Source organism: Typopeltis vanoorti, chromosome 17 (genome assembly GCF_054136105.1).
Source record: "Typopeltis vanoorti isolate ZY-2024b chromosome 17, IOZ_Tvanoo_1.0, whole genome shotgun sequence".
Taxonomy (NCBI): domain Eukaryota; kingdom Metazoa; phylum Arthropoda; class Arachnida; order Uropygi; family Thelyphonidae; genus Typopeltis; species Typopeltis vanoorti.
The window spans coordinates 93,572,280-93,595,829 of NC_143565.1; the positions used below are offsets into that span (position 1 = coordinate 93,572,280).

General features: G+C 35.1%; 1 protein-coding gene across 3 annotated transcripts in view; it reads right to left on the minus strand.

The window, feature by feature from the left end:
- The window catches only part of LOC150097647 (uncharacterized), a 219,192-nt gene that overhangs the window by 64,141 nt on the left and 131,501 nt on the right, over positions 1-23,550 (minus strand). For all 3 annotated transcript variants that reach the window (XM_090407258.1, XM_090407257.1, XM_090407259.1), the window contains 2 exons: positions 2,895-2,941; positions 100-141 (listed from right to left, as the gene is read on the minus strand). In XM_090407258.1, the coding sequence (XP_090263384.1) occupies positions 100-141; positions 2,895-2,941 (89 nt within the window). The remainder of the gene's footprint in view (positions 1-99; positions 142-2,894; positions 2,942-23,550) is intronic.

Below are 23,550 nucleotides of genomic sequence, written 5' to 3' on the forward strand. Positions count from 1 at the left end.
CTGCAGAGATGCTAGTCTTGATTACAGTACAAACACTGTTAATTTTGTAATGTAATATATATGAACATAATTACATATATAAACCAGCATTAAACTGACCTGTTAAAGGATGCAGTCCCTGCACAGACACATGCAGATAACCTGGAAGTTATGAGAGTTATAAATGCATAACATAACTACTAGAACTGACACTATATAATATCACAGAAGCAATGCATAAGAGAATGTCTATTTAACATTAAACATATAAATGAATGCATTCAAAATCAGAGTCCAGTAATTTTCTTTTACCATATACAGAGTATTAATACCATTTACCCTTCCTATGCATGTTTCATATATATGAGAAGACACACACATAGTTTTGTGATGTAGTAACTGCTGTATTATTTTTTTTTTTTTCTAAGTACATCATAAATATAACATTCACACATTACTTGTATCACCTAAGGATCAACTCAGTACTCTGACATATCTTTGTACTTGCAACTTGGCCTACTCTGGAAAGACATAAAATTGTTAACATTAGCCTTGAAGAATGTAAGAAATACATACATTACCATCAGTATGGCTAGCTGGACTAGCAAACCATCACCCAGTATTAAATGGAAACAGACAATGGTACTACATAGAAGCTTCTAGGCAGTGAAGCTCTCCCTAACCCCAACAATTATGGCATAATTCTGCTAAGACCACCCTTAGATCAATAGCAGCAAATATATCTAGTCTTAGAGGAAGCACAATCTAGCTTTGTATTTTTTACATTACAATTTATGAACTGTTTTTCCACTATCCAAGTGCTTTTATGCTCCTAAGATGCTGGTTTAAATTTATCAAAACATCAGCAAGTAAATAAATTATGAATTTTATTTTATTTTATTCTTGTATGGTGTTGTGAGTCAACACTCTTTAAAAGGTGTAATAAATAATATAACCATAAAATTAAAAATTCAAATCTGAATAAATTCACACTCCTCTAGATTCTCACTTTTGATCATTAACATTCATTTATGAATGAATATCATGAATTTGAGCTGATGATCAAAAGTAGAATCTAGAAGTTTAACAGAGACATGGTGTCAGATAAATTCATGACATTATTGTTAAAATTATGTAATTTCCTGGAAATTTTATCAATAAATCTCTTAGGCATGATATTAAAATAACCATTCAACCTTAAGTTGGCAATTTGTTATAGAACAGGGATTCAGAAAATATAATAGAAATACAATAGAAAACCTTTTAAAAAATTTAGATGGGAAGGTAAGCATGAGAGATTTTCACTTTCCTGATTTTGAGAGTTTTGAGTACTGAGTATTGAGAGATGGATATTTGGTGTATAGCAGAATATTTCTGAATCTGTCAGACAAGTTTTTTATTTTATAATCATCATCATGTAAAATAAGTCATATGGAAGAAATTTCTAGATGTAGTGCATATTGCAGAATCATTTTGATGGGATTAATTTCAGGTCAAGGAGCTGATCATCATGTTTTAATCTGGAATATGAATTATGAAAATAAAAGGGAAAAGGAACCTCCTTTCTCTGTGATGACTACAGCAATCCTGTAGTCATCACAGAGAAAGAAGCATATTTTCTGCAAGCATATGATTGTGATTAATGGGAATTTTGGACCATTCTTCCTGTAGGCAGAATGGTCCAGGACTGTTGTTGGACAGACATCACACAACAGTCCTGGACCTCAATAGATAACCTGAATTGCAATATTATTTATTAAAAACATTCAGTAGGGTTGAGATCAGGGCTCTGTGGAGGACAGCCAAGTGTGTGAATGTCCATGACAATGGTCAGTTCTGTAGAAACACCAGAAAGTAAGAAGCACTGCACTGCCCAGAATGTTCAGATATCTCTTGGAGTCCAGTGTTAGTGTAACTACAAATAGAGGTCTGAGGCCAAAACAGAAAAAATAGGATCATACCATCATACCGTCACCTCCAAATTTCAAAGTTGCAGTTACACACTCTGGTAAGAAACATTCACTGGGTATCCGTCACACCCATCCATCTGCCTGGTAGAGGGTGTAGCATGATTTGTCACTCAATAACACAGCTTTCCGAGCTTCCACATTCTACTGTACATGCTCTTTGCACCACTGAAGATGCCACTGCTTGTCGGTTCGGATAATGTGGGTCTTGCTCCTACTTGATCCTACCATGGAAACCCATGTTGTGAGCCTCAGTTCTGAATGTTTTTGTATGGATTCATGGTCCAGTCGATGCCCAGAACTCCGCATTCAATATGTTTGGCCAATGAACAGCAGTTTTTACATATTATCCTTCATAGCACTGTACAGTCAAGTTTAATGAGGTTGTTGTTGTGGGTCATCCACTGTGAATAACACTTGAAGTTGACTCCCTACGTTTCCATCTCAGTATGATATCGGTAAATTGAGGCTGGGAAGGTCCAATTTGTTAACAGATAGGCCTGCAACATGGCACTCTATCACAATGCCTCTTCAATCTCCATCAGTTCCCTACTTGCAGCCATTTCACCCAGACACAGTTGCACTGACTTGGGAGCATCACATTCCTCCAATTTATATCAGCTACAAACACATGACTCATTACATAGTACAAAGCACTTTGCCCATGGGAGTGTTTATTGACTTCTTTCCAAGCAGTGAATTCCTCTCTCTATGCATGATGCTAAAGTGTCTTGTTATTAGAAATAAACCAGCAAATCTGAAGGTCAGATGAAGAATTCAAAAATATTCCTACATTTTTTCAGTCTGATAATGAATAAAATATTTCAACATATTGAAAACAAAATGTAGGAATATTTGTAGCATTCTCTTTTAGTTAATATTCCCAACACTCCACACTCTATCGAAAATTATAAATATAAGTCAATTATTTGTTATAAAGTCACTTACCCTGAATATGCCAGTGCTCGGCAAGGTGCATCAAAGTTATGGTCAGCCTTAAAATAAAAAAAATTAAAAAAATAAAAATAAAATAAAAAGAAGCCCACTCAGCAGTAAAGATAACCTGAATTACAATATTATTTATTAAAAATATTTCTGATCTATCTCTCTGTATATATTAAAATTTAGCTTATATTCTATTTTTTCCTGAATTTCATTGATCACTTTCCTGTATCAATATCAATGTATTGCAATGATCAACAAATTAAAACTTTTTTTTTTTTTTTGGTTGGTTTGTTTTCATGGTTAACTGAAGAGTAATTTGGGTGATTGTAATGTATTTGGATGTGTTAAATTCAAATCTGCTATCCAAAAAATTCTGTAATATTATAAGGATGTTTTTTAAAATTTAAAATGTTACACTTTTTATAGATCTGGAGTGTTTTATCTAAAATTATCTATAAAATTTTAAATTACTCACACTTAACTGATCTTTTATACATGTTGTTACTCTTAAGGCAGGCTGCTGTAGTTTGAAAGTGAATGGAGGCATGGTGCTTGAACACATCTTCACCCATCTTATATCAGAGAATATAACATAAATTCAGTCAAAAGTTCTCACCTTTGCTTAGATTTGCACAGGTATTTGCATTTCTTATTTCTCATCATCAAATTCCTGACATGTACCCTTAAGGGGGTGAACAGGATATGACAGTACTATATGAAAAATGAACATCATTACTAACTTCCTATCTACAATTTTCCTCCAAATTAATCTGTTACCTGTCAAGACGCCAACATTATCAGATCTTATATTTCTATCTTCTAAGGCACTTTTCACTGTATCAATCCAATATATCTTGGTCTTCCTCTGGATATTTTTTCCTGTCAACCTGGCAGAGAACACTTGTTTTGCTAATCTTTCCTCTCCCATTTTACTTAAGTAACCATACCACCTGAGATTAGCTCTGCTAACACATTCCTGTATTTCTCATTTCTTTAATTTATTATTATGTTGCATTTAAAAGAGAAGCTTGTTTCTGTTATGTGAATAATTTGTTTGTAAGTGCTAGGCAGCAAACCATTATTCACACAGGACTACATACGCTCATTACTTTTTTTGAGTGTGAAATATGGGACCAACATAAAAAGTGAGCTTCTCATTGCTATAACACATCTTGTAAAGTTAATCTGAATTAATGAATTTAATGGCTTAATAGAATGGCTTAATATAAAAACGATACTAAATGCAGCAGCAAATGAAAGCTTAGGAAAGACCAAAAAATTCAATTAAAGAAAAAACTGAAGATCTGGAATGATACAATCAAAGAAATAATCAAAAAGAAGCCTATCACAAATGGTTATGCAGTAAAAGATCATCATCATCAAATTCCTGCCATGTACCCTCAAGGGGTGTACAGGATATGATAGTACCACATGAAAAAAATTACATCATTATTAATTTCCTATCTACAATTTTCCTCTAAGTCAGTCTGTTACTTGTCAAGACTCCAACATTATCAGATCTTATATTTCTATCGTCTAAAGCACTTTGTACCGTATCAATCCACCTATATCTTGGTCTTCCTCTGGGTCGTTTTGCTGCCAACCTGGCAGAGAACACTTGTTTTGCTAATCTTTCCTCGCCCATTCTGTTTAAGTGACCAAACCACCTGAGATTAGCTCTGCTAACGCATTCCTGGATGCTGACAATGTCAAGTTCTTTCCTAATATCCTCGTTTTTAATATGATACTGCCATTGATGCCATCTGTTCATGCCTATAAACTTTCTCAGGACTCTCATATTTGTGGTCTCTAGTCTTTGGTCAAGTGTTTTACTTCTGACTCAGCTCTCAGATCTATAAGTTAAAACTGGTTTGAACACTGTCTTGTATACAGCTAATTTAGTGTTCCGACTAATTTCTCTCTTATTCCATATGAATTTATTCAATTGACTTCCCACCATACCAGCTCTTTGCTGATTCTGTTGTCTATTTCCATATTTAATTTACTGTCTTCAGTAAAAATCGTGCCTAAATAGCTGAAATGTATTTACTTGTTCCACAGGTTCTCCATTACAACACAGTTGACATTTTCAATGATTCTGCCTATTTTCATTGTCTGTCTTTTTATTGCTGACCTTCATACCATATCTATTACAACAGCTATTCAATTTAGTCAGAGAATTTGCAGACTTGTAGCGGATTTATTTAGAAGTATAACATCATCCGCATAAAGCAAAGAGCTGACATTAACATCTCCAATTTTGATATCATGTTTAATACCACTTTCCTTCATAATGTGATCCATATAGATAATGAATAACAGAGGGGATAATGTACATCCTTGTCTCACACCAGATTTAACATTAAACCATCTTCCTGTACTTCCTTCAATTCTAACTGCGGACTTACAACTCAAATAAAGACTAAGTATTGCTTGATATAATGCCCCATTGACACCATATAACTGCAGCATATTGAATAGCTTCTCTCTTGGCACCTTGTCATATGCCTTTTCCAGATCGACAAAACTTAAATACAGATCTTTGTTATATTCCCATGATTTCTCGACTATTTGTCGTAAAGTGAAGATCTGATCCTGATAGCCTCTATTTGGCCTGAATCCAGCTTGTTCTTCACCAAGCTTTTCTTCCACAATTCTTCTCAACCATTTCTCAAGTATACTTGCATATATCTTGCCAGGAACACTCAGTAGGGAAATACCTCTGTAATTCTCACATTCAGTTTTATTTCCCTTTTTATACATGGGTACTATGAGAGCTCTACTCCAATCATCGGGAATTCGTCCCTCTGTCCAGGCTTTCTGAACTATGCAGTGCAGCCACTGTAAGACTCTTATACCACCATACTTCAGCATTTCTGGTCGAATATCATCTACTCCTGCTGCCTTTCCACATTTCAAGCCTTTGATGGCTTTTTCTACTTCAAGTATGGATATGTATTCCTGACTGCATGCCTGGTCAGCGTTTTTTTTACCACTGTGCTGTCATCACTGCTTGTTTCATTTAGCAGTTTTTCAAAGTAATTACTCCATACTTCAAGGATATCTTTTTCTCCCGTTTTCATGTCACCTTTATCATCTCTAATTCCTTTTACAGCACTCTTTCCTCCATTCTTAAGCTTCTTCAACAACCTCCAGAATATTTTGCCACCTTCTTGATATTTATTTTCTATATTCTTGCCAAAGTTCTCCCATGACTTTTGTTTAGCTAGTTTTACACAGTGTTTAGCATTCTTGCATTTGTCTCTATATTCTCTAAGAGCACAAGCTGACTTATTTGACAGGAACTTTTGGTATGCTTTCTTCTTTTCCTTCACTGCCTCTTTAACTTCCTGTGTCCACCAGGGAGTTCTGATTTTTTTATCCTTACAGACAACCTCACCACATGCCTCTCTGGCAGAATCAATCAATGTTTTCTTCAGAGTTTGCCAGTGAATCTCCAAGGTTTGATTCCTGTTCTCAAACTCTACCATTTTTTCTTCAATAATCTTTGTGTATTTTAGTCTACAGCTCACATCTGAGAGCTGCTCAACTTTTATTCGCTTTAAAACTTTCTTACATGTTATTCTTTTCAATATGAAATTCAATTTTATCCTGCTCAAGACTAAATAGTGATCACTTCCAATTTCAAATCCTCTGTACACTCTGGTGTCCTGCACCAGGGAGAAAACATCACTGTCAACAATAACATAGTCAATGAGACTTTTCTTATTCCTAGCCTCTTCTCTCCATGTGAATTTGTGCACATTTTTATGTTGGAACATGGTGTTAGTAATAACCATTATTATTAGCTTTGCTCTTTTCTCCAAATTTTCCCAAAATATTTTTGTATGTCTCACAATCATTTCCTGCTCTGCTATTTAGATCCCCAACAAGCACCAACTTTTCATTTTTCATTGTGTCAGTTACTTTTTCTAAAGCCTTAAAAAATTCCTCCACTTCTTCCTTAGTAGAACCTTCTGTGGGACCATAGGCACAAATAAGTCTCATTATCCAGTTCCCCATTCTCATATTTGCCCAGATTACTCTACTTGAGACTGACTGCCATTCAAGAAGATTAGCCTCGTATTTTGTGTTGAATACTACGGCTACTCCTTCTTTTCCTTGACTGTCATTGCCTGAATATAACATTTTGTATTTATTGCTCAGAAAGATCTCACCAGTTTTGGTCTTTTTTGTTTCAGTCACCCCTATTATGCCGATCTGGTACTTATCTAATTCCTGAGCTAGCTCCATTTCTTTGCCATTCAGGCTTCTTACGTTGATAGTACCAATCTTTAACTCTGGTGATGTTGAGTTGGGGTTTATTTTCAGATTTGTTCCAGTAGCTGACTTTTCGCTGTTCGCCCTGGTTCCCTGGGAAAACAACGGGGGCCTTGTTTAACCGGGCGACGCCCCAGCCGGTATGAAATTTTGTCATGTTGTACCATCATTCTATATTTTGGTTTAACCAATAAGAATACAATTTGGTCAGCTAAATCCCAAATTGCCAGCCCATCCTCGTCTGTTCAGTATGCAAGTAGATACCCAACAGGGTGCACCACGAGAAGGTGAGGATTGGACATTAGGTCAGAAGCCCTGGTCGGTTCTCTGCATTCCTTTAAAGGCTATGTGGAGGTCTCCTCTCAGTTATATAGCTTTGACCCTTAAGCACCCCCTAGCTAAAAGAGAAGTCAGAAAAAGACATAGAGAATCATGGAATAAATTTGTTTCTAATTTAGAACATGATTTATATAAAATAAGATCCAATGTATATAAGATTTTGAAACACCTAAATGCAGATACCAAAGAAAACATAAAATTAAACACTGAATTGAAATTAAAAGAATTTCTAAATTACTATACAGAACTGTGGACAGACAAATATTTTAAAAGAGACAACTGGCAAACAATTAATGAAAATGAAAAGGAAATAACTGAAGAAGAATTAGAAATCAGCCTGAAAGAAACAAGAAACGGAAAATCACCTGGATAAGATAAGTTAGGTTCAGAACTATATAAATATGCAGGAACAAGATTCAAAGAAAGACTCTTATTATTTTTAAATAAAATTTACTCAACTGGTATCTCCCCAATAGAATGGAAAAAAGCAACTGTGATTACTATCTTTAAGAAAGGTAATAAAGATGACCCTAAAAACTATAGAGGTATCAGTATACTAAATTCCTGTTACAAAATATTTAGCAGAATCTTAAATAACAAACTAATGAAATATTCCGAAAACTTTATTCTAGAGGTACAGAATGGATTTAGAAAAGGACGATCATGTATAGACCCAGCTTTTTGCCTAAAATTAATAATAGATAAAAGAAGAGAATATAATTTAGAAACCCATATTGCATTTATTGACTTTGAAAAAGCATTTGACAAAGTTAAAAGAAACATATTATTTAACATATTAAAAGAAAAACAAATACCAAATAATATCCTAAAAGCTATCACAAGTATATATGAAAATAATCAAATACAAATAAGATTAAATCACGAGCTATCATATACAAGAGAGATAAACCAAGGGGTCCGACAGGGATGTCTCCTCTCAGCAACTCTTTTTAATATCTATTTAAATGAAATAATAATAAAATGGAGTAAAAATTTACATCAAGGAATTAAGCTTTCACTTACAGTTAACTTAAACACCCTCCTCTTTGCAGACAACCAAATAATAATTACAAATTCTGAAGATAACTTACAGAAAGATATTTTAAATCTAAATGAGATATCCAAAGATTATGGTATGATAATATCAACGGAAAAATCCAAAACTATGGCCTTTAAAGGACAAGATCCAGCAAGAACTAAAATAGTAATAGATAACAAGATCTTAGAACAGGTGAATTCATTTAACTACCTAAGATGTATGATCACATATGAAAATGAAAAAGATATAAACGTAAAAATTGCAAAATATTTAAAAATAACAGGTGTAATTAACTCTATATTTAAACCAAACCGAGTTCAAAAACAAACCAGGCTAAAAGTATGCAATACATTAGCCTTACCGGTCTTAATATGGAAGCGAAATCTGGACAATAAAACAAAAAGACAAACAAAGATTAACAACAGCAGAAATGAAGTTTATGAGAAAAACTGCAAAGTATACCCTATTTGATCACAAAAGAAACGAAGATATTATGAAAGAATTAAACCAAGAACCAGTAATACAAAAAATTAAAAAATATACACATAAATGGATGGAACACGTTCAAAGAATGAAAACAGAAAGATTACCAAAACAAGCCTTAAAGTACAAGCCATTAGGAAAAAGAAAACCAGGACGTCCTCTTAAACGATGACTTCTAAGGCCGAAACAGGCCATGCTAGGCTTAAATCCTTGATACGTATGATGATGATGAATTTAATGTATGATTTGGGAAGATTGTGATGGCTTGAAAAAGAATGAGAAATTCATGTAACAAATTGTTACTTGTGTTGAATAATGTATATTAATTTTCAATGAAGACTGAATATTTGATATTATATCCAGACTCCACATGATGAACCTTTCTGCTTCAGGTGTAGATATAAAGTCATTATCATCACCATCAGATGAAAGCATTTTATATATTCCCAGCCTGGCTGGCTAAGTGGGTACAGTACCTGCAGTTCAACCAACAGGCTGTAGGCTTGAATCCCACTGTGGTCATGAATGTATGTGAAAGACTTTAGGTGGTAGATGAATTATTTTCATTGTTGAGTATGAGATCACAATCCCACTTGATGGTCATATTGAGCTTAAAATGACTTTAAAATTTTCCAATCTCCTGAACAGTTTCCGGATTATGTTGGAAGTGAATGGGAGATGGTCGAGAGGTGATTGAAGAAAGCAGTATCAGACTGTATACCAAGAGTCAGGAGGAGGATAAATCAGTTAAATTAAATTGGAGTTATTATGCTCCTTCCAATTTATGTTCCCCTAGTTGAAGTCCCCCCCCCCATAATAACTGTCCTTCCTCCATGCATTGAGCTTATTTGTCAATGCATACTATCCCCATCATCCTTTATGTACTGTAGTCTATAGAAGCATCCAACTATATATTTTGTTCTGCTGGCCACTATCTTACACCAGATAATCTCATATGTGCTAATTTCACTGGCTTAAAGCTAACATCTATTCTTTTTTTCCAAGCATCAAACACCTGTTTTAACAATCTTTCTTCTCCCATTCTGTTTATGTAACCATATCACCCAAAGATTGGCTCTGCTCACAGATTTCTAAATGAACACAAAATCAAATTCCTTCCTAATACAATAATTCCTTAATTATCCACCTGTACTGGGAACTCATTTTGCTGATCTGATAACTGAAGGATCATTTAGCAGAAGGTAGTTACATGGTGCTGTATCAGAAGCTGTTGATATACTAACTCATTCAAGAGTAAGATAACGAAAAGTTGTTGAAGATCAGATAACTGAGAAATTACCATATCTTTATTTTAACATGACTGAAATTGATGCCATCTGTTCACTCCTCTAATATTTCTCAGAGCTCTCATATTTGTGGCATGTAGTCTTTTTCTGTTATATAGATTTCGAAAAAGCTTTTGACTTTGTAAAATGGGATAAGATGGCGGAAGTAATGGAAAAGATTGGTATAGATTGGAAAGACAGAGGGCTAATTATTTCACTATATATGGGACAAGCTGCCATGGCGAGAGACATATATGGTACAACAGAACCAGGTATCACTGGACAAGGAGTAAGACAAGGCTGTTCTCTGTCACCAATTTTATTTAACATGTATTCTGAAGCAATGTTAAAAGAAGCACTGGAGAATTCAGAAGAAGGAATAAAGATTGGAGGTAGACAGATATTTGCAATACAATACAATATGCAGATGACAAGGCATTATTATCAAATACTGAAACAGGACTACAACATCTGTTCAACAGATTACTAGAATCCTGTATCAATTATGGAATGAAAATTAACTTAAGAAAAACAAAGGTATTGAAAATAGCAAGGAAAGAGGCAAATATGGATATCAGAATAAATGGGGAAAAATTGAATCAAGTAAAGACATTTAAATATCTAGGAAGTGTGATTAGCAGTGATGGAAGATGTAAAAGTGACATAAAAGCAAGAATAGCGATGGGAAGAGATGCCTTTAATAGAAAATTGAATTTATTCAGAAGTAAAATGGATAGAAACCTAAAGAAATTACTAATAAAATGTTATGTGTAGAGTGTTGTCCTCTATACAGCTGAAACTTGGACATTGAAGAAAAGAAGAAATTTAAGATTTTGAAAAGCTTTGAGATGTGGATTTGGAGAAGGATGGAAAAAATCAAATGGTACATCAATTTAATTCTGTAAATAAATGAATTAACTGACAGAAAAAATGCTACTGTACTGTAATATAAAACCTAAAAAATAATACAGTACACAAGTTTATTTTAGTAAAAAATTTAGTTTGTATGTACCTGTATTGTTGAAGATTCTAATTTAATAAAAATGCATAGTTCAGTACATAACTCAATTTGCGTAAAAAATATCACTTTCTTGTACACAACATACAAAAAAAAAAAGTCACTGATTTTCTTTTGCTTCTTGGAAGCTAAACTTTTTTCGAATGCTTCTTCTCAGATCTGCATTAGCAATAAAATTTTGTGAAATGGCGTATCATTCTGCTTAGCCCATTCTAGTCAACTGCTTCTTCGTGTTTTACTTTTTTTTTTCTTCAAATTCTTTATCATCATCATCGTCTGCTAATTCATTCTGTAGTGTCATATTTATAATTTAAGCATCTGATTTGATTTTGAATTCACTTTTGGTTCAGCCTGTAATCCATTCTGTAACATCTGTTTGTGAAATTTCAACATTTGGATTTATATTTTTAACCAAATTATGCCGGTTTTGAATTTCCACTTTTTGTGTATCACCGTAGTTATCTTCGTAAATTCTAGAAGGCCACAGTTTTTTCCATGACGCTTGACAGTGGTGATTCATGCCGACAATACAGTATGTACTGTACAGTATAAAAAAGCAAACATGAACACACAATAAATCAAAATAGGCTTACAGTGCAACCATACAATCGACAGTATGAAAAAAATATATACTGTACTGTAATAATAATAAAATAAATAATAACAGTTAAAATAATAATTATTAAATAAAAATAACAGCGCACAAAATAATACGTAATAAATGAAACTTTTTTTTCTTTCAAACCGCAGTTCGGATTACTGGAGGGTTCGGACTAAAGAGGTTCGGATTAGCGAGATACTACTGTATACATATGAACACCATGAATATACATATACATTCCAACCAGTTGGTATGGGATGGCTTCCAATACTAGCTGAAGGTTGCCTAGAGTCCTGAAGTATGCTGGATACTAAAACATTAAGTAGGTCAAATGTGTGCCATCCAGATTCTTGGAGTTTTCATGCCACCGTTATTGTTGATATTTGAGTAGTTTATCAGAATTTCGCAGGCTTCCTTAAATTTTCTTTCATACCAGGTTTTTGTATGGTGTAAAGAGTGGGTACTTTTCCAGTCGATTTGGTGTAAGGTGTTGAGGGCATGATCTGAGAGGCCTGCTTCACCAAAATGGTTATATTTAATGTGTCTTATATGTTCTTTCTTATGTATAGGGATTGTATGTCCAGTTTTACCAATGTATGGTAAGTCAGGTGCAGTGGATGCAATAGACTCCAGGATATGCTAATGGGAGGAGAGGATCCTTCGAGGAGTCGAATATGTTTTTAAGTTTTGTAGGTGGTTTAAAGGTGGCATTGAGATTATACTGGTGTAGGATTCTGTTGATTTTTTCTAATAACCCTTTAATGTATGGGATGGCTATAGTTTTACTGTAATCTAGATTCTTTTTTGATGATGTTTTATGAAGTACTTTATTAATAGTATTTTTGTTATAGCCATTATTTATAAATGTGTCGCTGATGATTTTTAGTTCCTATTTCAGAGCTTGCTGGTTAGAGCAAATTGTTATAGCTCTGTTTTTAAGGGTGTTAATGACTCCATATTTTTGTGATGGGTGGTGGTATGAATTAGCATATATGTATTGGCCAGTGTGTGTCAGTTTGCAGTAGACAGTGAAAGATAGACTGCCTGAAGGAAGGCGTGTGACCAGTGTGTCCAGGAACAGGAGCGAGTTCTGATTTTCAATTTTGATAGTAAATTGTATGCGTTCATGTTGTTTGTTCAGGTGGCTAAGGAACGTGTTTAGTGTTTGTCGCCCATGTGGCCAGATAAACACATCGTCAAAGTATCTAAGCCACACTATAGGTTTTAGAGTAAAGGAATCAAGAGCACTTTGCTCAAAAGTTTGCTCGAAATGTTGAATGTCGATTTTGGTTTATTATTAAACTAAAGTTTTACTCAAACACGGTAGTTGTCTCCATAATTTTCCAAGATGTATTCGGATCACTGTGTAAGCCTAAAAGAAAGGGTTCTCATCATCATCATCATCCATGGAAGTGATACAAGCATTGCAATCGTTATGGTAAGTTAAAGATATGTCTATTATTAAAAATAAAGGTAAGGTAAAGATATCACAAAAATATGGAGTCATTAACACCCTTAAAAACAGAGCGACACATTTATAAATAATGGCTATAACAAAAATACTATTAATAAAGTACTTCATAAAACATCATCAAAAAAGAATCTAGATTACAGTAAAACTACAGCCATCCCATACATTAAAGGGCTATTAGAAAAAATCAACAGAATCCTACACCAGTATAATCTCAATGCCACCTTTAAACCACCTACAAAACTTAAAAACATATTCGACTCCTCCAAGGATCCTCTCCTCCCATTAGCACATCCTGGAGTCTATTGCATCCACTGCACCTGACTTACCATACATTGGTAAAACTGGACATACAATCCCTATACATAAGAAAGAACATATAAGACACATTAAATATAACCATTTTGGTGAAGCAGGCCTCTCATATCATGCCCTCAACACCTTACACCAAATCGACTGGAAAAGTACCCGCTCTTTACACCATACAAAAACCTGGTATGAAAGAAAATTTAAGGAAGCCTGCGAAATTCTGATAAACCACCCAAATATCAACAATAAAGATGGTATGAAAATTCCAAGGATCTGGATGGCACACATTTGACCTACTTAATATTTTAGTATCCAGCATACTTCAGGACTCTAGGCAACCTTCAGCTAGTATTGGAAGCCATCCCATACCAACTGGTTGGAATGTATATGTATAATCATTTGTTTATACGTTTATGTTTATATGTATAATCATACATATATAGACTTGTTGTTGCTCCCAATGTAATTTTACAATCAATAGATAATATTAATAATAGGACTCTAGCATTGATGTAGTAAGTTTTTTTTGTTTGTTTTTTCCGCCAGAGGTCAGGCCAATAATTGTTGTAACAGTTGGTCAGTAACTTTAACAAACAATGTAGATTGTAGTGCAGCTTGTTTCTCTGTATATATGCTCCAGAAGATGGCCTTGATATAAAGATCGAAATGTCGAATGTGGATTTTGGTTTATATTAAACTAAAGTTTTACTCAAACACGGTAGTTGTCTCCATAATTTTCCAAAATGGTATCATCAGAGATGCCATCGAAGGAAAAATAGATGGAAAAAGACCCAGAGGAAGAGTAAGGAAAACAATGCTAGATAACATGCTGAATGGAGACAGGTACACAACCTTGAAAGAGAAGGGCTCAGAACAGAAGAGAGTGGAAGAAAAGTTTTTGCTACTAAGAGAAGAACCTGCTCAATTGTAGAATACTTAAGAAGTCTTTTTCAAGTACAGTATTCTATTTCCAAACCCAGCTCTCAGATGCATAAGTTAAAATTGGTTTGAACTTATTGTATATAGCTGCATCAGTGTTTTCACCAATTTCTCTTTTATTCCATATAATCCAATCAGCTGACTCTCTACCATACAAGTTTTGTTTACTCTGTTGTCTATTTCCATATTTAAAATTTCCAAATTTGGTGTGAAAAATTCTACCTAAACAGCTGAAATGTTTTACTTGTTCTGATTTTTCATACCTAATTTATAGTAATTATTTAATTTAGTTAAGGAATTCTGCAAACTTACTGGGTTTATTGAAAGGCAGACTGATGCATAGGTTATGCAGGATGAATGATGTGGAATTTGTGGATGTGTGGAATGAGAATTTATATTATACTTACAATGAAAAAACTTGTACAGGAAGGAGGTTTGCAGCTGAATGAATTTGATGTTCAGAGTCCAGAAAAATTTTGTTGAATGAAGTGAAAATGGATGTGCAAAACTAGGGAAATTAGAGCTTTTCGTGGGGGGAGGGGGGGGGCTGTTCAGTTGGTACACAGGCAAAGTAACATGTAAAGTGTAAGAATGTGCATAAAATGCCTAAGTTAGTACTGCAGAAAACAAACCAGAATGGAAGAGTTAGTATACAGCATCAGGACAGTGGTGAGCCTAATAGACCTTTGCACTTATGTATGCTAATGCCAAAACCATTCAGAACAAGGGGGAGGAGTTTTTGGCATTGGTTAGTTTATCCTGGCCAAAGGTTACTGGCATTAGTGAGACATGACTAAAAGAAGATGATATAGTTGGGGGAACGGAGGGGGGGGAAACAGAATGTGCAGGGTATCGTGTACTCAGGGAGGATAGAGAGAAAAGAATGAGGGATAGGAGTATTATTCATGACAGTCAATGAACTGCAACCAAAGAGAGTAAAAATTCAACTGCAGGCCAGTAAAATTAGCACATATGAGGCTATATGGTGTGAAATAGTGGCCAGCAGAACAAAATATATAGTTCAATGCTTCTTTAGACTAAGGCACTGTTTTTCAAACTTCAGATATCCACGTACCCCTTCTTAAATTTTCATTACTACCAAGTACCCCCTAATTAATTAATTAAAAAATAAATTAATTAAAAATGAATAAAATAATTAAAAATATAAATTAAAAATTAAATATCTATTTTATTTGAATTTATATGTTCATGTAAACAAAAAATATGATTTATTTTTAATAGAACAAAAATTTATTATTATTATTATTATTATTATTTGATTTGACCTCCAGGGAGTCCAAGGACTCATCGAGAGAGGGCATCTGCTCTACAACTCCGTCTCCACAATTCAATTACCAACTGACCGCAACTACACCAATGCCATCTACTGCCAACCACCACTGGTATTTCTACAGACAATCACAAACATTCATGCCCACGGCAGGATTCGAACCCGCGGCCTTTTGGCTGGAGAGTGGATACACTATCCACTTGGCCAACCAGGCTGGCATTTGGTAGGTTCCTCTTCATTTCTTGTCCATGAAAATCCACATTTCAAGTAATTCATATCATACTTATGAAGAGTTTTCATCATCTTCCTAGTTGGTTCTCTAGAGATGTCAGACGACACACTCTTATCAATTTCATTTGATCTAGATGCAATATTAACGTTTTCTTGTTGCTTACAGCTACTTGTATTTGCTATATTGCTCTCTTTTGGGGGTTTTATAAATCCAATCTTTAACCAACGATCCATACGTAAGAATTTGAAAGCTAAAAAAAAATACTGCATTTACTCGAATATGACTAACTTTTTTCCCGAAATTAAAGCTAAAAAATCGTGTTGCAAGATATGTGCAGGGATTTTCGGAAACTAAAGTTTTCAGAAAAAAACTGAAAATGGTGCGACTTACCAAGAAGCTCGCTATCACTACTTTTGGCATCGAAAACAGTTTCTTTGTGTGCATCGTCAAAGTCATCTACCTAAATAGCATCATCATCTTTCCCATTATTTCAAGCAAAAATTACCAGAAATTTACAAGACTTTAGATACATAGTGCAGCGAAGAACTGCACATGATTGGTGCAGTATTAACAAAAGATTGCACGAACCAAAGACAAATTAGCATTTCAACAGTTGGGTTGAAATGCTAATTCCCTTCAACTGAATTCCATAATATCCGAAACACATTCACTATATATTTCTTAGTTTTAACACGTTAATGACCGGGTGGTGTCAAGCAAAACCATATGTTCCACCGGCAACATATGGTTTTGCTTGGTCTACACAGCAGTTTCTGTTGGAGGGTGAGGGATGCGATTCATTAGTTAGTGCTGTTTTTATCCTGGTTGTCTCTAATTGCAGTGTTTGTTGAAAAATATAATGACTCCTTTAATTATGCATAGCCAAAAATTTCCACGTACCCCCCCTAACGACCTTTCGCATACCCCTGGGGGTATGCTTACCACACTTTGAGAAATACTGGACTAAAGGATGTAAAGGATGATGGGGATAGTATGCATCGACAAATAAGCTTAAATAAGTGGAGGGAGGACAATTATTATGGAGGGGACTTCAACTAGGGGAATATAGATTGGAAGGAGGAGAGGACACGTGGGAGGAAGGAAATGGAATTTATACAGTTACTAAAGAATAATTACCTGAGGCAGCATGTGATGGAATGTACTACGAGTTTGATATGTGGTCTTGACCTGGGAGGTGGCTAAATGTGTGGAATTTTCAGTTAAGAGACAGAGTATATGTGGAATTACAAGGCTGGTAAGTACAACAAGCTTAGGAGACTGCTTGGATCGGTGCCATGCCATGTGAAACTACAAGAGCAATTGAGGATAACTATCCTCAATTGTATCTGCCTTATCAAACCTCACAAATCTGGCCTTGCACAACATGGAATTGAAAATGCTAACTACAGGATCCAATGGAAAATGCCATACTACATAGATCTGCATATAGACATGAATGGTTATAAGAAAGTGCTGAAGCCTTACTTCATAGACCTAATCTTAATCATAATGACTGTCTCACTATTCCAAAAGTGTGGGAAATTGTTATCCTCAATTGTATTAAATAATTTATCTGCTATGTTTTAATTTAATTTCAGCCCAATAGTTTTTAATCCATGAACACATGACTGTATACATAGAGGATTCCAATTTAAGCGTGAGCACTACTGTTTTTTTGCATTCGATTCCTATTGTTTTCATTAATTGTACTGATGATGTCTGATGATACGTAAGATGAAATATTTACATAATAAAAAAGTTATTTACTGTGATATACGTGCTATTCTATAGTCATCATTAAGCTGGAGCTACAAAAAAAAAATAAAAATTGTGGAGGAAATTCAAGGAATTGCAGACACATGAGCAGTACCCAGCACAGGTCAGAAGGATAAAACCAGAGTATGAAAGGAAATCAGCAATAAAGGCCAAAAATAACCACAAAGAGTTCTTTCAGTATATTGCAAGTAAAAGGAAGAATGTTTATGGCAACATGATTTTAATGAATTCTAGAAAACAGAGGTAAATGAATTGGAGCTAAAAAGCATAATACAAAACCTTGATGTGAATACAGCTATGGAATTAGATGGTGTACACCAGCTCGAGTTTTACGAGAAGAAGCTAGGGAGTTGTCAGTACCTTTGACCACATTGTTTAATGTAAGTCTAGGCTCTGGGAGCAGAAAGTAACAAGTAGTACTAAGGGGGCGGACAGAGTGGAATATAGTTCTATTGCATAAAGGGGACTCCAAGGCTAATGTAGCATACTGACTAATCAGCATATCAGGAATAGCAGTCAAGTTATTCGAGGTTGGTCAAAAGCAAAATACAGGAATGGATAGATAGCAATGGAATACTATACGGGGACAACATGGTTTTGTGAAGGGTAGATCGTGACTCAGTAACTTGCTCATGTTTTATAATACATTGACAGCTCAGTTGGATGTAATGGATTTACAGTGATACTGCTGGATTTAGCAAAAGCCGTTGACAGGATACTGTATGGAAACCAGTAAATTGCAGCATATAGCAATACATCTTATCTAGTAGTGAATAAGATGGAGAGATATCAGAGAGTAGTTTATTCATGAGTAGAGTCCGTAGAAGACCTGTGATTAGTAGCATTCCACAAGGCTCTGTTGTTGGGTCACTACCATTTAATTTGTACACTAATGATATAGGAAAGTATTTAAGAGGAACTATTCAGTTGTTTAGCGATGATATAAAATTGGGTAGAGTAATAGCTTATACAGATGATGTTTGAATTTTGCAGGATAATTTGGATAGACTTGGCAGTCTGGGTAAAAGAGAATGGATGTCAGTTTAATGTCATAAAGTGTAAGGTTATGCATTTTGAGGCGAAAAGATTACCAGCTCTGTACCACACTGATTGAACTGCACTGCAGGAAATTCATGAAGCCAGGAATTTGGGGGTGTTAGTGGATAGGAGTGAAAGTTTAGAGGGCATATTACAAAAGTGGCTAAAGACGCTCATCAGATTACTAAAGTATACCCTGACGAGCAGAAATAAGCAGGTTATTATGCCTCTATGCAGAGTTTGGTAAGACCCATTTTGACTACTGCATGTAGATCTGGTCACCTGGGTTTCTAGGGAAATGAGCAGGATGTGGAGAGGATCCAGATGCAAGTAACCAAGATGGTAGCAGGTGTATGGAATGAACTATATGATGACAGGTTGAAGATGGAGAAAGATATCAGAGAGTAGTTTATTCAAGAGTTTACATATTTTTGTAATATGTTCACACCAAGATTAATATACATATATAAAAATTTTTGGGGTGCTTAAGGGTCAAAGCTGTATAACTGAGAGGAGACCTCCATATAGCCTTTAAAGGAATGCAGAGAACCGACCAGCCCTTCTGACCTAACGTCCAATCTTCACCTTCTCGTGGTGTACCCTGTTGGGTATCTACTTGGATACTGAACGAACGAGGCTGGGCTGGCAATTTGGGATTTAGCCGACCAAATTGTATTCTTATTGGTTAAACCAAAATAAAAAACGATGGTACGACATGACAAAATTTCACCGGCTGGGGCGTCGCCCGGTTAAACAAGGCCCCCGTTGTTTTCGCCAGGGAACCAGGGCAAACAGCGAAAAGTCAGCTACTGGAACAAATCTGACAATCCACCCCAACTCAACATCACCAGAGTTAAAGATCAGTACTATCAACATAAGAAGCCTGAATGGCAAAGAAATGGAGCTAGCTGAGGAATTAGATAAGAACCAGATTGACATAATAGGGATGACTGAAACAAAAAAGACAAAAACTGGTGAGATCTTCTGAGCAATAAATACATAATGTTATATTCAGGCAATGACAATCAAGGAAAAAAAGGAGTAGCCACTGTATTCAAAACAAAATAACACAGGAAAAAGGAAAAGTTGGACCTTGTCGGGGATCTAAATAGCAGAGTAGGAAATGATTGTCAGACATACAAAAATATTTTGGGAAAATTTGGAGAAAAGAGCAAAGCTAATAATAATGGCAAACATCACTTGGATTTCTGCTCAGGACATGGACTGGTTATTACTAACACCATGTTCCAACATAAAAATGTGCACAAATTCACATGGAGAGAAGAGGCTAGGAATAAGAAAAGTCTCATTGACTATGTTATTGTTGATAGTGATGTTTTTCTCCACACCAGAGTGTACAGAGGATTTGAATTTGGAAGTGATCACTGTTTAGTCTTGAGCAGGATAAAATTGAATTTCATATTGAAAAGAATAACATGTAAGAAAGTTTTAAAGCGAATAAAAGTTGAGCAGCTTTCAGATGAGAACTGTAGACTAAAATACACAAAGATTATTGAAGAAAAAATGAAAGAGTTTAAGAACAGGAACTAAACCTTGGAGATTCAGTGGCAAGCCTTGAAGAAAACCCTGATTGATTCAGCATGTGATGAGTATGTCTGCAAGGATAGAAAAATCAGAACTCCCTGGTGGACACAGGAAGTTAAAGAGGCAGTGTAGAAAAAGAAGAAAGCATATCAAAAGTTCTTGGCAAATAAGTCAGCTTTTGCTCTTAGAGAATACAGAGACAAATGTAAGAAAGCGAAACACTGTGTAAAACTAGCTAAACAAAAGTCATGGGAGGACTTTGGCAAGAATATAGAAAATAAATATCAAGAAGGTGGCAAAATATTCTGGAGGTTGTTGAAGTAGCTTAAGAATGGAGGAAAGAGTGCTGTAAAAAGAATTAGAGATGACAAAGGTGACATGAAAACGGGAGAAAAAGATATCCTTGAAGTATGGAATAATTACTTTGAAAATTTGCTAAATGAAACAAGCAGTGATGACAGCACAGTGATAAAAAACACTGACCAGGCATGCAGTCAGGAATACATATCTATACTTGAAGTAGAAAAAGCCATGAAAGGCTTGAAATGTGGAAAGGCAGCAGGAGTAGATGATATTCGACCAGAAATGCTGAATTATGGTGGTATAAAAGTCTTAAAAGTGGCTGCACTGCATAGTTCAGAAAGCCTGGACAGAGGGACGAATTCCCGATGATTGCAGTAGAGCTCTAATAGTACCCATATATAAAAAGGGAAATAAAACTGAATGTGAGAATTACAGAGGTATTTCCCTACTGAGTGTTCCAGGCAAGATCTATGCAAGTATACTTGAGAAACGGTTGAAAAGAATTGTGGAAGAAAAGCTTGGTGAAGAACAACCTGGATTCAGGACAAATAGAGGCTGTCAAGATCAGATCTTCACTTTACAACAAATAGTTGAGAAAGCATGCGAATAAAACAAAGATCTGTATTTAAGTTTTGTCGATCTGGAAAAGGCATATGACAAGGTTCCAAGAGAGAAGCTATTCAGTACGTTACAGTTATATGGTGTCAATGTGGTATTATATCAAGCAATACTTAGTCTGTATTTGAGTTGTAAGTCTGCAGTTAGAATTGATGGAAGTACAGGAAGATGGTTTAATGTTAAATCTGGTGTGAGACAAGGATGTACATTATCCCCTCTGTTATTCATTATCTATATGGATCACATTATGAAGGAAAGTGGTATTAAACATGATATCAGAATTGGAGATGTTAATGTCAGCTCTTTGCTTTATGCGGATGATGTTATACTTCTAAATAAATCCGCTACAAGTTTGCAAGATTCCCTGACTAAATTGAATAACTGTTGTAATAGATATGGTATGAAGGTCAGCATTAAAAAGACAAAGACAATGAAAATAGGTAGAATTGTTGAAAATGTCAACTGTGTTGTGAACGGGGAACCTGTGGAACAAGTAAAACATTTCAGCTACTTAGGCACAATTTTTACTGAAGATGGTAAATTAAATATGGAAATAGACAACAGAATCAGCAAAGCTGGTATTTGTAGGAAGTCAATTGAATAAATTCATATGGAATAAGAGAGAAATTAGTCAAAACACTTAATTAGCTGTATACAAGACAGTGTTCAAACCAGTTTTAACTTATGGATCTGAGAGCTGGGTCAGAAGTAAAACACTTGACCAAAGACTAGAGACCGCAGATATGAGAGTCCTGAGAAAGATTAGAGGCGTGAACAGATGGTATCAATAGTAATATCATATTAAAAACGAGGATATTAGGAAAGAACTTGACATTGTCAGCATCCAGGAATGCGTTAACAGAGCTAATCTCAGGTGGTATGGCACTTAAACAGAATGGGCGAGGAAAGATTAGCAAAACAAGTGTTCTCTGCCAGGTTGGCAGGAAAACGACCCAGAGGAAGACCAAGATATGGGTGGATTGATACGGTACAAAGTGCCTCAGACGATAGAAACATAAGGTCTTATAATGTTGGAGTCTTGACAAATAACAGACTGATTTGGAGGAAAATTGTAGATAGGAAGTTAGTAATGATGTAAATTTTTCACCCCTTGAGGGTACATGCCAGGAATTTGATGATGATGATATAAAAATTTTTAGAACAGGCTTGGAAGTGGAAGAACTAGGGGCCATCCTTGAAAACTGAGAAAGATTGTGGTTAGCAGGGGTGTCGGGACTAGATTTTTTGATCGGAGAGTGATGAATGAGTAGAATAGGTTCCCAGAGTCTGTTGTGGGTGCCCTGATTGTGAATGAGTCCAAATGGTGGAACTGTGTAAATGTTGGATAGTGCTTGGGATGATGTTTAGGACCTTCTTCAATGAGTCTAAGGAACTCCATGGAATAGAAAATAATAATAATAATAACAATAACAACATCACTTGCATAAAGAGTCGAGATTAATATCTCCAATTTTGATATCAGGCTTAATGTCACTTTCCTTCATAATGCAATCCATTGTGAAGATGAATAACAGTGGAGGTAGTGTAGAGCCTTTTCTTACAAAAGAAAAGATAGATTTTACATCTATCCTCTTGTAGATACTTTAATTTTTGTAATATGTTCACACCTTCTATGATTGGGAGTTACTGTAAGATTCCTACTGTTAGTTGGGTTTAGCAATCACTTCGAAAATTTCATAAAAAAGAAAAGTCATGATGCTTATAAAAGTTTTTATTGAAACAGTAGACAAGAAACAATAATTCTTTATTTCATTTTAGTGAGAGATCTGCGGTAGTTTGGCTTCATTTACCAAAGTACCTATATCAATTTCGATGCTTGTAGTTGCCAATCGCAGTAAATTTGTGAGAGAATTATCTGTCAATGAACATCTGTACTTTGATTTAATGAATTTCAAAGTTGAAAAAGTGCTTTCGAAAAGATATGTGCTCCAGAGCTTTGAGCACATCTTGAGGCCAAAGTTTGTCAATTTCGAGTACCTCTCTATTTGTAGTAATAATTTAAAAAAAAAACTTCTCTTTTTTCACTTCTGTTAGTATAAAAAAAAAGTGTAATAACGCTTCTTTGACAC